Source organism: Rhinatrema bivittatum, chromosome 11 (genome assembly GCF_901001135.1).
Source record: "Rhinatrema bivittatum chromosome 11, aRhiBiv1.1, whole genome shotgun sequence".
Lineage (NCBI taxonomy): Eukaryota > Metazoa > Chordata > Amphibia > Gymnophiona > Rhinatrematidae > Rhinatrema > Rhinatrema bivittatum.
Window position 1 is genome coordinate 62,859,685 of NC_042625.1, and position 16,537 is coordinate 62,876,221.

Below are 16,537 nucleotides of genomic sequence, written 5' to 3' on the forward strand. Positions count from 1 at the left end.
TGAAGGAGCTTAAGTGGGTTCAGGTTTTTGTTTTTTTTGTGTTTGGTTTCTTTTTTTCTGTGTCTGTCTTGCCTCCATATCTTAAATTAGCCTGTTACATCTTCCAATTAGCAAACCAGAGGTTTCTGTTTGTTGGCTTTGCCTCCCGCCTCTGCTTCACGAGGCCCCGTCTCACACTTAAAGCAGTAACTGAGAGATTTTAAGCGTGTTGTGGCAACAGCAGTGCGTGTTAGACAAAATTATTTTGAGCCAATGCAAAAAAAAAGATGACAATTCGAAACCAGGCTACCTGCAAGAGTAAAGGTTAAGTGCATGGACAGCAGGAGGGTTGGCTCCTTGCCTTGCCCTGACTGGGGAGAGCAGTATCCATACGTTCAAAACCAGAAGCAATGGAGTGATGCCATTGATAGAATGAAACCGTTTATCCAGGTGATTCCCCTTAACGGTTGAAACTCCTATTTATTTATTTTTTGGGTGGGAGAAGGAGTCCGATCATGATACTGATTTCTGTGACCTTAGAGCCAGTTTTTACACTACAGCAGGGGTTCTGAAACAGTGCTGCATGTGTTGCAGAAACGTTTTTGGTTTTCAGCCCTTGGGAAAATTAATATCCATCATTCAGCTATTTAAAAACTCTGCAAGCCACCCAAACAGAATTAGAAGGCCCCAGGGAGCAATGACAGGCCAAAAGCAGAGTAATGAGCAATAGCAAATGGATCCGGCTTGGCCCTTGTTAGAGGCAGTATTACTGGGTGGACCTTTGGTCTGACCCGGCATGACACTTCCTATGTTCTAAGCCTCTAGTCAGACCTTGCCTTGCCACCTTCAGGGTCTTGGAAGAGCGGCAGTTCTCAACCTGGGGATAACACCGAAGCCTGTGGGGAGGGGGCGTAAATCGCGGGAGGCAACTTAAAATCCCTGTGCCATTTCTTACTTTCTGCCACCGCTCCCACTCGAAACCAAATATTGCTGCCTTCCCTCACTGCTCCCTGTGGATCATTTCCTGCAGTTTCCTGTCCTGGCCTCCCACTCTCACTCCAGTCCCTGCACAGCCATTTGGGCAGAGCTCTCGTAGTAATGACGGCAGATAAAGACCAGCTGGTCCATCCAGTCCGCCCAGCAAGTTGCTCTCACTTTGGACCACACGGTCCTCATGACAGCTTTGTTTCTCATTACTGCGACTTCGCTTCTAGGCCAAACATCGCTGCAGTGGCAGTCTGTCTTTTGTTTTCCTTCACAGACCTTTCGGTTTCGCCAGGGTCCCCTCTTCCTCTGCAGTGACTGCAAAATAAAAAGACAGCACGCAGAGAGAGAGAGAGTGAGGGTCGAGCACCTCGGGGCCTCCACAGGATGTGCATACCTTCTTGACTTCTGCCTGGGCCTCGTGTTGCTTTGCTTGCCCTGTCTCCCTCCTCCTCCTCACACATTTGTTGCACAGAGAATCGTAGCCCAAGGCAGTGTGGCACCTATTAGCCAAGTGAAAAACTGCACCCTCACCCATTACATGACACCAAGAGTGGGGAGACTCTGCTCAATGGATGGAGAAGGTACAGAGAAGGACAACCAAAATGATAAAGGGGATAGAACAGCTCCCCTAGGAGGAAAGACAAAAGAGGTTAGGGATTTTCAGCTTGGAGAAAAGACAGCGAAGGAGGGATATGATAGAGATATTTAAAATCATGAGAGGTCTAGAATGGGTGATTGTGAATTGCTTATTTACTCTTTTGGATAATAGAAGGACTAGGGTGCACTCCATGAAGTTAACATGTGGCAGATTTAAAACTAAGCAGAAAAAAATTAATTTTCAGTCAATGCACAATTAAACTTTGGAATTTGTTGTCAGGGAATGTGGTTAGTTCAGTTAATGTAGCTGAGTTTAAAAAAGGACTGGATAAGTTCTTGGAAGAGAAGTTCATTACCTGCTATTAATAAAGTTGACTTAGAAAATAGCCACTGCTATTACTGGCATCAGTAGCATGGGATATTCTTAGTTTTTGGGTACTTGCCAGGTTCTTATGGCCTGGATTGGCCACTGTTGGAAACAGGATGCTGGGCTTGATGGTCCCTTGGTCTGACCCAGTATGGCAATTTCTTATGTTCTTAATGCCTGCGGCCGGTGCAAGGGTATTAGGCGCCCTAGGAAAACCTTAAAGCCTTGCACCCTCCTCACGCACAATTAAAAGTTGCATTTTTAATAAGATTTTACATGTAAAAGGACATTCAAAGCACAGAGTTCTGAGGCAAAAATATCACAATATGTATATTATTTTTACGTACATTGCTGTGGTACCAATCAGAAAACCCTGCAAAAAAGCAAGAGACACTTGGAGCCCATATGGTATTGGACCTACTGTAATACGTCTTGGGCATGACCCTCGGAGAGCCACGAGAAAACATTACAATGCAATAAACATGCCACATTAAAACAACACTAACTGCCAGCAGTCAAAACAGCAACAACTCTGCTGATGAAAGCTAACACTGCAAATATTACACTAGGCCTAAAATCGTAATATGTCTCCTCTTAGGAAAACAGAACAAACCAAGCTGCTATAGATCCCTACACAGAAACTACACACTAATGAAATAACTGACTTCAGTCACACATGCAATACACAGACAGATCCTCAAATACAGAATAAAGAGACTATACAGTATAAACAGAAATGTACAGACAAAAACTGAACTGGAAACCCCAACAAACTTAAATTCTATATGCACTGCAACAATGGAAAACCAGAATCATTGCCATTCCTCATAAAACAATGAAATTAGTAAAGCCATACCTATAAAAAGAATTCAAAACTAATGAATAGAATAACATTCACTAATTAAAAACTCATATAAAAATTTTCCAAACACCAATAAAATATTTCAAAACAGACACATCAAATAACACCCAACAATTAAAACTATAATAAGGATTTTTAAAAATCCCCCGTTATCCATATCTGGGAACTTTTGATTTGCAGATGCCCTGAAATTGTCAAGGGGTAGCAGGCAGAGAGGAATTGGGGTTGTTGTGCACACACATGCTTGCTCTCTTTCTCTCTCCCTCACACAACCACACACACATTCTCACTCTTTCTCTTCCACACCCACCCACACATGCTTTCTCTCACACTCTCTCTCCCTCACACACACAAACACACCTGCTCTTCTTTCACTCTCCCATACATTCTTGCTCTCTCCTACACCCATGCTGTCTCTCACATACACACAGGCTCTCTCTCACTCCCCTCTTGAAGTAGCAGGAAGCAGCAGTCTCCTCCTTCAGCCCCTGCGGCCAAGGGAATGACTTCCGGCCACAGGGGCTGACCCAGCTCTGCCCTTGGACTCCTCCTGGCAGGGCAGAGCACGCTCCTCCTCCGAAGCAGCAAGGCCCTGCCAAAATTGACTGTGATCGACACGGCCTTAGTAAGTGAAAAAGCAGTGCAGGACCCTCTAGAATCGGCAGCGGGGATGCACTGCTTTTCCACTTACTAAAGCCCTGCCAACCACGCTGTCTATTTCAGCGGGGGCTGTGCTGCTCTTTCTTTTACTGAGGCCCCGCCGGCCGCACTGCTCTCGCTAGCACGTGGTGGCACTCTTGCCCCCTTCGGTAGCGGCGCCTATGGCAGTGGCCATATTGGTCATAGGCACCTTAACGGCTCTGGTTGCACACATTGTGGCAGCGCTGGGGAGCAGGGGCTCCCACCACACTCAGGAGTCTTGCCCAGCCGCAGCAGCAGAGGTCATTGGCAGGAGGCCTGGAGGTAGCAGCCGCATGTGGGCTGATGCTGAAGAGGGAGGGGTTAAGGTTGAAGCGCGGAAGAGGCAGCAGCACAATGATCAGTTAGTTTTAAAAGACTAAAGGTGATGAGGGAAGGAAGGGGGAGAGAGAGTTTGTGTGTGAAAGAATTTCTCTACCCCCCCCCCCCCCCCCCACTCTTAATTATTGCTTTGTCTTCACTGCCTCTAAGAATTTCAAGACTTACAATTGAAAAGCAGGCAGAGCTATTGTGCAGAAATATAAATATACTATTTACTGTGACTTTTGGATTAATCATGCAGTTTGTGTGCTAGTCCCCTCCACTTGAATGCATGGCACCATCATCCTTTGCTCATTTTCCTTATAACCGATGAAGGACGCACAGCTCCCCAGAACCAGTTAGTAATATATTAAATTCATGCTGTTTCAATAAGAGGTGTCGCCTGCAACCTTTTTGTAGACCTTTGTTTGCATGTACTATGAATTTAAAAAAATCCGTGGTAGGGAAACATGTTTGGAGCGCTGTGCGGTTTCCTCATCCCCGTTTGCGGTTTTGTATCTGCCTTTCCGTTTAGTGCGCAACATTCCTAATAAAGAAAAAATTGCAAAAAAAACCAAAACAAATAAATAAAATAAATCTATGAACCTGGGGGTAGACAGGATAATCGCAAACTCATGAAGGGGGGTACAGTGGTCAGATAAGTTTAAGAACCTCTGGGGTGGAGGGACCCCCTTTGGATAACGGCCTTCTCCGGGCCCGTCGCGAGCATCCATTCAGCCCGCGTTCCTGCATCTTTAACAGAATCTTGGGAAGACCTCCTGAAAAACCAGACCTGATGGAGACTTGGGAGGATCAACATTTGGTGGGGGCGGGGGAGAGGCTTAGTGACTGCTTTAAAAAAAAAAAAATCTCATAATCTCTGTCATGGTGGGAGATAAGAAAAAAAAAATACAGCACAGCACTGCAGGGTGAGAAGCAAGTGAGATCTGCAAGATATTAGCTGGGGAAAAGAAAAAAAGAAAAAAGTTACTGTTTCAACAATAAAAATGTGCGTTACATCACAACCAGAGATACCGACTCTGCTGTCCAGGGCAGCCTTAGAGGTCACTATAGAGTTTAGGGTTCAGCCTTGAGAGTGCGGCCGGCTGCATCAATCCCTCGGCCTCCTCCTCTTCCCCTGCATATCGCTGCATTTTTTAATAGGAGGTTTTTAATCACAAGGGGCTGTTCCTCTTGCCTTCCGTGTCTGGCAGGAGAAGGGGGTGTCGTCGTCCCCCACCACCTCCCCGAGCCGCATCCCAAGGGGAGAAGGGAGAAACGGTGGGGAGGAAGCGTGCGGTTTTATTTTCTGGATTCATAATGCAACATTTACACATCGTGCTGCCTGAAGGAAATTGCCAAGATGAATGGCTGGTCATGCTGGCGGGACAGTGGGTTAACTCCCTGGATTTAGCTTATATCATTTCATAAGAGCGTTTACGGCCTTTACCGTGTTTATTCCTGCTCGCTCTCTTGGCCCCACAGCTTTGTAGCGCTCTGTGTGTGTGTGTGTGTCTCTGTGTGCAGGTTTTCCGATAAAATAATACAGGAATTCATAGCCGGAGTGTACATTAAATATTTACTGCCTGCAGACGTGTGTGGGGGGAGGGCTTTGAGAAATGGCTCCAAAGGAGTGAAATGACTCGGAGGCAGGCAGGAGTCGGCTCCTTCCTCCCAGAGTTTCTTGAGCTGAGGGTGAGGGGGGGGGGGGGGGGCCAGAGATGGCAGCAGCGGTCATTGCCTTCTTCCTTTCGTCTCTCTTTTCTTCCTTCTCTTCTTCCTCCCATTCCCTTTCTTCCTCCCCCTTTCTGTTCACTCTTATTAGTGCACACAGGGCACACTATGATAAATTGCATCAAAGATCTGGTGCTTGAAGCCTGAAACCCCCCCTCCCAGGTCTGATGCCCTGCTCAAGGTCACGCAGTGAGTGCCAGAGGTGCAGGAGGAACATTGGGATCTATGTTTCACGCGCCCTGCTCCCAGCGCTGTCCTGTCAGCCGCTTGTCATCCTTCTCTGTCCCTCATTCCATCCTTTTCCATAATCTTCCCTCTCTGTGTTCTTTTGTAGGGGGGGGGGGGGCGAGGTTAGGGTTCATAGCATGACGGGGAAGTCCCTTTCCCAGAGAGCTTATAAGGTGTACATGTTCTTCCTGAATATCAATGGCAAGAGCCTGGGGCTAGAGCCTTTTCCATAGCAAGTCCAGGGCTGTGGCGTACCTTACCTTGTGAATGTAGGGATAATTCTGAGGTTGGTTTTAAGTCGAAGGCACTGCTTTTTAGTCAGTCATTTATTTTTAGTTATTATGGTTCTCTTCTTATAGGAAACTTGTTTTGCATTTTTTTTTCATTTGTGTGTTTTTCTGTGCATGTATATAATAATGCCATAGATTCTTATGATTGGGATATTGTAGGCCGCACTGGTCAGTTGTTTTGGTATTACGGGCTATAAAAATATGTAAATAAAATAAAAGCATTTTTAAAAAGTAATCGGAAGGCCGCAGTTTTGGTACCCTGCCTTTCTCTTTCTGGGCACTCTAGAAGGGTTTTTGCTTCCCCCCCCCCCCCCCCCCCCCGGGAAGCAAATTGGTGCTGAGCCAGGTATAAAATAGCAATCCAGGATTGCTGTTCCAAATCCCACTCTTAATCCAGGGATATTCCCTACCGGCAGTGTTTATAGGCTTGGGGTGGCAACCTTTGACATTTATTCTATCACGTCCAGGGTTTGTATCGCCCCCTGGAAAAGCCCCAGCATTGTGACCAGTTGCTTTCCTGGCCAGGCCCAGATGTAGAGAATTACTGGAGGTTGTGGGGGTCATTAGAGTTTTCCTGCACTCGGGATCGGACAGTGCATGTGCAGATGCAGTGACTTTAAAGCACTTTGGGATCTTGATTGATTGAAAAGTATCTATAGAAAGTTTATTGTCACTTTCTGCCTTCGATGATAAGCCATAATGGCCCCAGCAGATTAAGGTTTATGCATTTCAGGTGCATCTGTAATGACAAAGTTTGTCATTCCATTGCATGCCAAGTGTATAGCATACTGGATATATGATAAGGGAACACTTGCAAAGTCATTGGGTAGAGATGAAACCTTTGTGTGGCTAATGAGTGTTAAAAGATGTAAGGCTTTGAGGGCTACCAAGGGCACCTCCAGCTTGAAGACATGGATCTTGGAAATCCCTAAAGCTTGCTTTGCGAAACATTAGTTGGCCTGACACGGGCATCATCTCTGCCCAACTCGTGTGTATTTTCTTTTTCAGGGCTAACACGCTATCTGCCGCCTAATCTTAGATGTTCAGCAAAGCTGTATTTAACCGTATGAGCTGGAGGAGGAAGAACGTTACACTGACAGTTTTTATCATTGCTATTAAATTCTGTTGCCTATTAGATAGCACCGTGTGCCCAAGTGCAAATGTTACTGGGTTAATGTGAACTTCACATGCACACGGCAGCAAACCGTATTTTAAGCTAATGTGTCCTATTGTGCAGCATAATTCCCCCCACCCTCCCAACCTTTGTTTGAGCTCTTGCCTTTTCATTTTCCTGGTGCTCTCTCTCTCCCCCTCTCCATTTGGTAAACTTGTCTCTTTCTGTCACTGTGCAGCACCTTTGGGGAGTTAAAGACGGTTCGCTTGCCGAAGAAGATGAGTGGCACAGGGTCCCACCGAGGCTTTGGCTTCGTGGATTTCCTCACGAAACAGGATGCCAAGGTAAGCGCCCCCACACACACACCCCCCCCCCCTCCTCCCAGCCGCCCAAGCTAGTGTGGTCCACCTGGTGCCCGTAGATATCAAAGCGCTTTCACTGAAAGCCCTACATATGTCGAGTGCTGTTATTAAGCCCTCACTGTGTTTTTTTATTAGCACGTTCTCTAACATTTTAAATATTTTAGTAACAGATGACGCTTTAGTTCCAAAGCTGTGATGAACTAGACGTGTGATGGCAAACCATTTTGAGCTTGAGCGTTTCAGAGTGCTAAACTGGCTTGATGAGCGCAGAGGTCGAGGCGGGGGGAGGTAGGGAGGGTGGAGTCAGTGCGGCAGAGCCGTCCTGGAGAAGGCGCTTCAGGGCACCCGTGTCCTGGGATCCACCCGCGCGCCCGCGCTGTCACGGTCCTCGTGAATGGATGTTCCTGTCAGCCAGCTTTAGGAGGCTCCAGGACTGATACTGCTTTTGGTCTGAAGCCGGAAAGGTGGCATCGGGATGTGACAGGAGGACGGTAATATTAAAGGGTTTAAAAAGGTTTCTACCCAAAAGCAGATGGGCAAGAGGCAGTCCATCAGATCAGGACACTTTTCAGCATGGCCGGAACAGCTCACAGGAAAACGACCGCTCCAGCTCTGCGACGCGCTTACAGGGAGGGGAGAATGAGGGCCCGTCGGTTTCATTCTGTTCCCTCAGGCTTTCAGAAAAACCGGAACTGGCCTTTACTGGAATTATAGTGCCACAAGTCCTCATTTCTTTTCACCCTTTTTAGCCCTTCCCGTCTCCCCTCAGCCTCCAAATTCTATTTATTCAAGCCATCGAAGTAACAGCACTGGGCCAGAGGCCGCAGACCACCCTCCACTGCCTCAGGTACAAATTAGGAGTGAATTTTCAAAGGAGTTACGCACGCAAAAGGAGGATTTATCGTAGCAATTTTCAAAAGCCCATTTACGCACGGGGACCGCAAATTTCATAGCGGCGTGTGGGCGCACATTTGGCAGCCTGCACCCAGGGACGCGGCCATTTTATCACATGCGTAGGTGTGGTGCGCACGTGTTATAAAATAGCCTGACCACATGCAATTTGAAGTGGGCGCGCGCCTGTGCGCGCAAATGCCGCTTCCACCGCGTAAGTGGTGGGATTTTAAAATCGCCATTGCCAGTTTTCCCAGCTCATTCCCAGTTCGCCTAGTTCAGGGTTAGGAGTTCGAAACGCCCTCTAGTTTAATAGCCTCCCTTCCCCCCTTTTAGACCTGACCCTTAAAACCCCGCTGACCAGTCTAGATATTTTTGTTTTGTTATGTGGTAGGGCAGGAATGCCCAGACCATGCCCGCGCCCCGTTTTGTTTTTTTTTTAACTTTTCATTTGTGTGTGCAGCAGCAAGTGTGCGCATATCCAGGTGGCTTTTAAAATCCACACGGCGCGTACCAACTCGACACATTCATGCATCCCCCTAATTTCGACGCACATCGGGCTTTTACAAATTCACCTTGTAAAGGGGGCCGATGTAATAAGACCCACACCGAAACTCATGCGGATTTTATTTGGTGCGCAGCAAAAACCAGCAGCAGTGCAGGATGTAATAACGGCCGCATATGCTAATTAGATACACCAAACATACATCCATAATGCGCGCAGTAAAGCGCACTTGTGGCCCTCTGTAGTAAATCACGGAGAAACCTACGGGGACACCCATCAGCGCGTGGACATCCACAGTTGATTCTCGGGGCAAAAGCCTTCGAAAAATGAATAAATTGGTGGTCCAGAAGTTGATGTGAAGGTGGTTTGGTCAATATTCAACCCCTTCATGATCGGACTCCGACCACCGACGAGAGCGTGAAACGCAGATCAGTGATTCTGCCTCATTGACAATCTGCCTTTTCTTTACCAGTTCCATCCTTCACTTGGCTGACCCGCAAAAGCATAAAAAAACCGGTCTCCACACTGGCGCTTTCACTTAACTCCTGCCCTGACCCAGGTGCTAAGAACCTGCATTAAAAAACCCGCACTAACCCGATCTCCCTGCTAGTGCGGCTCCCTGCATTGCCCATGATTAGATAATTGCCTCTTTGCATTCCATTAGCGTGCACTCGTGCAGCACGAGCCACAGTTTGGTAAGTGGGTTTATACGCCCGTTTTTCCCACTCACAAACCCTTATTACATACCCGTCTAGGGTTTGCATGCCGCGTATAAAGATGTGCACAGTACGCGCTGAAACCCGCGGCAGCATTACACCTGCTTATTACATCGGCCCCAAAGTCTTTTGAAATTTCAACCCTATGCAGTGAATTTTCAAAGGAGTTATGCACATAAAATTAGCAATTTTCAAAAGCTCATTTACTTGTGTAAAGTTTTGAAAATTACGTCCATAGATTGTAAACCCTCTGGGGACAAGGATTTACCACCTGTACTTGCATTTGTAACTTTGACTTGAGCTCAGATTTGGAAAGGCGAGTAATGAAATCTAAATCCACAGCTTCTTCCAGAACCTGGTACAAAGTCACCCTCACTCTGACCACTAGGTGTCACCATAGTGGTCTTCTCACAGTTATTTTAAAAGTTCTTTTTTTCTTCAGTCCAATTCAGCCCTGTGATTAGGAAGCTTATTCAAAATATTAATATAGGAATATGTTCTGGTCTCTTTGGTTAGGGCTTTAACCTATGAGTTTGACATCCTATGATTTGCGCTCGAGCCTTTCCTTTGCCATTGACGCTATGCGATCTTGATTCCGTTGTATCCCAGTACATCAGTTAACTTGACTGCAATTGGCCAATAATGATAATAACCTTTGTTCCTTCTTCCCACTTCCCTTTGAAAAATGGTCATGCAGTCCAGGTGCAAAAAGGGATCTGGAAGACCAGGCACCACAGCATTGCCTGTTCTTGAAATATTACATTGTAATGCACAGTGGAACCCTGCTTGAATGAAAGGTAGCATGTAAATTTGCATTATTGGTATTGAGTTCCCCATCAAAGTTACTTTTGAGCCTACCTGTCTAACCTGCCTGAATTTGAGCCAGGCTCTGTACCATTTATGACTGATATAGGTGGAAACAGGGGTACCATGGATCTTTATTCAGTTCATCAGTTCAGCCATGGTTTTTCCGCTTGCTAAAGCTCCACCATTACCCTCAACAGTACAGTCTTTGCAGTAATGATCTTGCAATCCAAGAGACACCGAGTGGGTTCAGATTATACCGTTAAAAGGTTGGATTCAAATTTACCCTTAAAAGATGTCCAGTCACTGTTGTGGATGTGAAATTGCGGAGTGCTGCTTGGCTGAGTAGCACAGGAATTGCATCTGAAAACTCAGTGTAGATCTCCTGCATGCACCCTATAACATTGCTCTTGGGCCATTAGGCCATTGTATCAAATGACAGTACTTAATAGCATTTCCCCTTCAGTTTAATGCTGTAAATTCTAAAAGTCTTCTGAACTGTTTGCATAAAGTTTGACTTACCTAATGAGATTCACCTTGTGACCCATTTAGTCCTGCATCAACATACTGAGAACTGCGCATGAGGAAATATGTGACATCAGTGATCAGAACCATTGAATTTTATAGCAATCCTATAGCAGCTTCTGTAATGAAATGCTCCTACTGGCCAAGCATCAGAAGCCCTGTTATCACGTAGTTGCATTTCATTCCTCTTACCACTAGATGGGGCTAATTACACACAGATTATAATCAAGCCAAGGAAACAGCTTTTATAGAATGAATATTGTACATATATACCAGATATTGCAGGACTGCTCAAATGGCTTTTTCGAAGTCCAAAATTAGATGCTTTGGTTTATTTTTTTCAGGTGTCTGGGTTTACAGCCAATCCTCTATACTCCACACTTTCCTTACGCCTAAACAGAAACCAAGGGAGGTACTAAAATTTGAATGGCAGGCACAGCGTAACTTTGCATGTTATGGGGCATTGACAGTACACCAGTCCAGAATTGCCATTAGTTTGCTGTTACCTTGGCCTAGATGGAGAAAAAAACGATTAATGTCCCCAGTCACTTTATAAACCACAGATGTCGTACACAGATTGGGCTAACTTATCCATGCTGATTATATAAAAGTAGGATGTTACTGTGGTGGTTATATGCATGGCAACTGCACACACACCAGGGTGGTGTCTAGCAGAGTTACTGTATATGAGAGTGTGCGTGCACACGTATGTATGTACTTGTTTTATGTCTGTATTTCTTTTTTATACCTCTATATATGTGTGTGCATGTGTGTATACACATACACACACATTTTTATTTTACAGAGACAAAAGAGAAATGGAGGTATAAAACAAGCACAGATGTACACTTATATACAATGACCATAAGACCGCCTTTCTACCCAGCGCAGGGACCTCAGTTGCTTCTTCATGCAGAAGCTGATGACTGTTTGGCTGCCATCATCAAATTCAACTTCAGGCCTGTGCGTAAATTCATAAGAACATTTCTGTGATCAGCTGGCTTAGGAGTCCCAAGTCAATTTCCAGTGGTTTATGAGAGCTCGGATATTGGGTGCATGGCACGAGTTTGAGAGGAAGGTGAAGGGGAAGCGGTCTTCGCTCTCAATTTGCTGCGGCTCTCATCTCCAGGAAGCTAATTAGCAGCTCGAGTGGGAGAAGGCTCTGAAGAGGGCATCGGACGCCTCTGGAGCACAGAGGGGGTCCTCCAGGTTTCCTTGGCCTGATGGAGGGAGAGCTGCCTGCTGTGCTGCCCTCGTTCTGTGTGCGGTGCGGGTGACAGGCAGCCTCCATTTTGCTCAACCGCTTCCATCCCGAGGGCTTCACTGATCTGCCCCAACTTCAAGCCATTTTTATGTCTTTTCTTTTGTTCTCCACTTTTTGTTTCACTCTGTATATTTCATTCTTTTGTTCTATTTATTTATAGCATTTATTTCCTGCCCTTCTTAAATTCGGAGCGGGCAATGTTTAGTTTATTCGTTCTCCTTTAGTTTTCAGATTTTTGTTCTTTCCTCTTCAGTTTCTTGGTTTTATTACATCTCTCTACTTTTCTTTTTTTCCCATTGGTTTCTCTGTTCCCCTGTCCTCATTTTAGTACTTATCATTTCTATAGTACTATTAGATGTATACAGCATAACAGCACAAGTTGTTACACTGGGTCAGACCGAGGGTCCATCAAGCCCAGCATCCTGTTTCCAACAGTGGCCAATCCAGCTTATAAGTATCCAAACATTAAATAGATCCCATACTTCTAATGTCAGTAATAGCAGTCACTATTCACTAAGTCAACTTGATTAATAGCAATTTATGGACTTCTCCTCCAGGAGCTTTGTCTAAATCTTTTTTTTTTTTTTAATTGATTTTTATTATATAATAAACATTATTTTACAATAATTTTCAGATAGTATAGTTTATTTATTTATTTAAAATCTTTTCTATACCGTCGTTAAGCGGGTGCCATCACAACGGTTCACAATAGGGCACATAACTATATGTTGTATAGAGTGTCTAGAGTTCTAACAATTATTTATTTATTTATTTTATTTATTTGAATTTCTTATATACCGGCATTCGCGATAACAGGTGCCATCAAAAATACTGTAACATAGTTTCATAACAAATATTATTTGCTGGGTGTTATAAGTCATGTCCAGTTTTCTCTGTCTCAGCTATAAGATAAAGTATTACTTGACTAGTTCTTTGTTGTTTAAAGATAAAAGAGAATTAGAGTATAAAAATGAGAAACCCACGCATTAAGAAAAAAGGTGTGTGTGCGTGGGAGTTTGACTGACCGCAGCCAAATCTGCGAGTTGTTTACAATTCGCAGATTGCAACCTTGTATATGCAATTAGAAGTAAGTAACAAGAATATCAATAGTAGCTATACAATATGATCAGCAATATTAAATCTGCTCGTTCTTTACTACTCAAATCTTTTTAAAGCCAGCTATACTAACTGCCTTAACCACATCCTCTGGCAATGAATACCAAATGTTAATTGTATATTGAGTAGAAAATAATTTTCTCCAACTTGTTTTAAATGTGCTACTTGCTAACTTCATAGAGTGCCCCCTAGTCCTTCTGTTATCTGAGAGAATAAATAACGATTCACATGTACTTGTTCTAGTCCTCTCATGGTTTTATAGATCTCTTCAGCCATCTTTTCTCCAAGCTGAGCAACCCTAACCTCTTTAGCCTTTCCTCATAGGAGAGCTGTTCCATCTCCTTTATCATTTTGGTTGCCCTTCTCTGAATCTTTTCCAGTGCACCTATATTTTTTTTGAAATGTGGCAACCAGAGTTGCACACAGTCTCACCATGGGTGATACAGAGGTTGAAAGGAGTAATCTTAGGAAATATTTCTTTACAAAGAGGGTGGTGGATATGTGGAACAGTCTCCCATGGACGTAGAGGCAAGAACAATATTGAATTCAAGAAAGCATGTGATAAATACTGGGGATCTCTAAGGAAGTGATGGGAATTATAATGCTAAATTAATTGGGCAAATGGGCAGACTGGATGGGCCATACGGTCTTTTTCTGCCGTCATGTTTTTATGTTTCTACTATGACATTCTCCGTTTTATTCATCATTCCTTTCCTAATAATTCCTAACATTCTGTTTGCTTTTTTGACCTCTGGCACACTTGAGTCGATGATTTCAATGTAGTGTCCACTATGGCACCCTGATCTTTTTCCTGGATGATAACTCCTAATATGAAACTTAACATTGTGTAGCTACAACATGGATTACTTTTCCTTATGTGCCTCACTTTGCACTTGTCCACATTAAATTTCATCTGCCATTTGAATGCCCGATCTTCCAGTCTCTTGAGGTCCTTCTGCAATTCATCACAATTTGCTTGCGCTTTAACTACTCTGAATAATTTTGTATCATCCGCAAATTTGATCACCTCACTCGTCGTACCCCTTTCCAGCTCATTTATAAATACATTAAAAATCACTGGTCCCAGTACAGATTCCTGAGGCACTCCACTGTTAACCTTTCTCCACTGAGAAAACAGACCATTTAATCCTACTCTCTGTTTCTGATCTTTTAGCCAGTTTGCAGTCCACAAAAAGACTATACAGATATACATAAGAAACAGTCCCTGCTCCATGGAGTTTACAATCTAGTCCAGAGACACAGACAAGACTAGTAGGAGGTTTCAGGAAATCCATTTATTGTAGTAAACATGGTTAAAACCAAGGCTATGATCAGGTATAGCCAGGGCTTAAGATTTAAAAGCAACCTCCAAAATGTAGGATTTTGGGTGAGGACTCTAATATGGCCAGAGAGCAAGCCTGACACTCCAGCTGTGCTAACAGGTGCGTTCGTCAGCTTGCAGTGGCTACCAGGCCACCTTAAATGTAGAATATGAGCTTTAATGATGATGGCAAGAGTGGTACTGTGTAGGTTCTTTCATTGCACAGTTTCCTACCAGCTGTCTCTATTTTGTAATCCAAAAGAAGGCAGAAAAAGTCCAGTGTGTAACTGCAGGTACATCAGGTACACTCTGAAACGCTTTTGCCTGTCCAGTGTGGTCAGTACAGTTCCCTGAAGTTTCACATAGGCCATACTCCACTATTCTGTTACTCCTCCATAATGATCATATTCTTTGATTTTTTTTTTTTTTGCTCTCTTTCTCTGGTTGTGACGGGTGAGAGAGAAGCCTCTCATTGGCCATTAAAGGTGAATTATCCACTAAATGAAATGTTGCCTGTCCAGTTACATCCCAGTTTGTTTATTTTATTTACTTAATTTATATTTTGCTTTTATTTAGAGATTTGAGGTAAAAGCTGTACCTGGGGTTTTATACTGTCTTAGGGTTTTTCCCGCATTGGTTATTATGCATTCAGACAAACTAGGATTTCTTCAACATTGCAATAGTTTCTTCAATTTGGGCAGATGAGGATTTGATGTAGTGGTGCCTTTCTTCCATAATGATTGTCAAAACTGTTTACTGATTTAGCAATTACAAATTTCAGTAGACTAAATGAAGCACAAGAAGACAGAGTAAGTGGTTCCAGATCGCAGAGTGCGTCAGTGGCAGTGTCTGGATGTGAACCAGACTTTACTTCCAGTATTGAAACTCTTAACCCAATAGATTCGGCCTCCTCCCTCAGTGACTGGAATGGTTACTCCAAGTGCAGCCATTCAAAGTGACACCAGAGGGGCTATTTTTTAAACTGTGTGAGCAGGTACAAAGTCCGCGTGGATTTTTCCTGGTGGATTTCGCACCAGTTCTCAAAGGGCTATTATGCGTGTGCTGCCCCTTTTCAAAATCACCCAAGGGGAAAAAAAATACCCACAGAGATTTGCACTTGCTTTATCTGCCAATAGTTTTTCTGGCCAAAACAATACGCGAATTCATGGAAATGCAAAACTATGCGCATTGTGCCGGGAACACGTAGAAGAAATGCAGATAAAAGTACCCACATCGTGGCCCAACGTTGCGGTTTTTTGCCCACGTGCAGCAAGGGCGGTTTTCCGTGTCATTTCCTCGGGTGAACTGTCTGTTGAAAAATCGCCGTGCGCGCAGTCTGCCGTAGCCGGCGTGCTTTTAGCCGGACAGTGAAGAGGGGCTCCCCAAGGGGAACAGGCAGAGGCGGGAGCTTGGAATTGGTGCGCATTGTTTTCCTTTGAAATTGCACCCACATGAAAAGCCGACGCACAGCCTATGGCGACCTTGAAAATTAGGGGCAAGGGCCTGGACATGTCTTCCATGCGGGAGCTGTGAATATTGCCCCCTAAGTACTAAATACTGGTCAGCCTATCAGAGAATGAAAATGTGTCTCCTCCTTGATGGTTTTCTATCCCAAACGTCATAATGTAACTCCTGGATGAAGTGAGGGCACAAGTGATTTATATGGGCGCCAGTCCTCAACTAGATCAAAGCATTAATTATCCAATATTAACATGTGCTAAATGTGTGCTTAAATGAAATGTTTATTTCTTTTTAGCTTAGAAAATAGTTTTCCCAGAAAGTAATATTTTGCTGTTAGTTAATAAAAAAAAATAAATAAAAATTAGAGGGAAGATCAGAATGAGGGATACCTCACAGTTTATGAAGAGTTATACGG

The 16,537-nt window shown here is 44.3% G+C and overlaps 1 protein-coding gene across 4 annotated transcripts in view; it reads left to right on the forward strand.

Moving 5' to 3' along the window:
* The window catches only part of RBM19 (RNA binding motif protein 19), a 223,749-nt gene that overhangs the window by 142,662 nt on the left and 64,550 nt on the right, over positions 1 to 16,537 (forward strand). For all 4 annotated transcript variants that reach the window (XM_029619798.1, XM_029619799.1, XM_029619800.1 and 1 more), the window contains exon 23: positions 7,396 to 7,501. In XM_029619798.1, the coding sequence (XP_029475658.1) occupies positions 7,396 to 7,501 (106 nt within the window). The remainder of the gene's footprint in view (positions 1 to 7,395; positions 7,502 to 16,537) is intronic.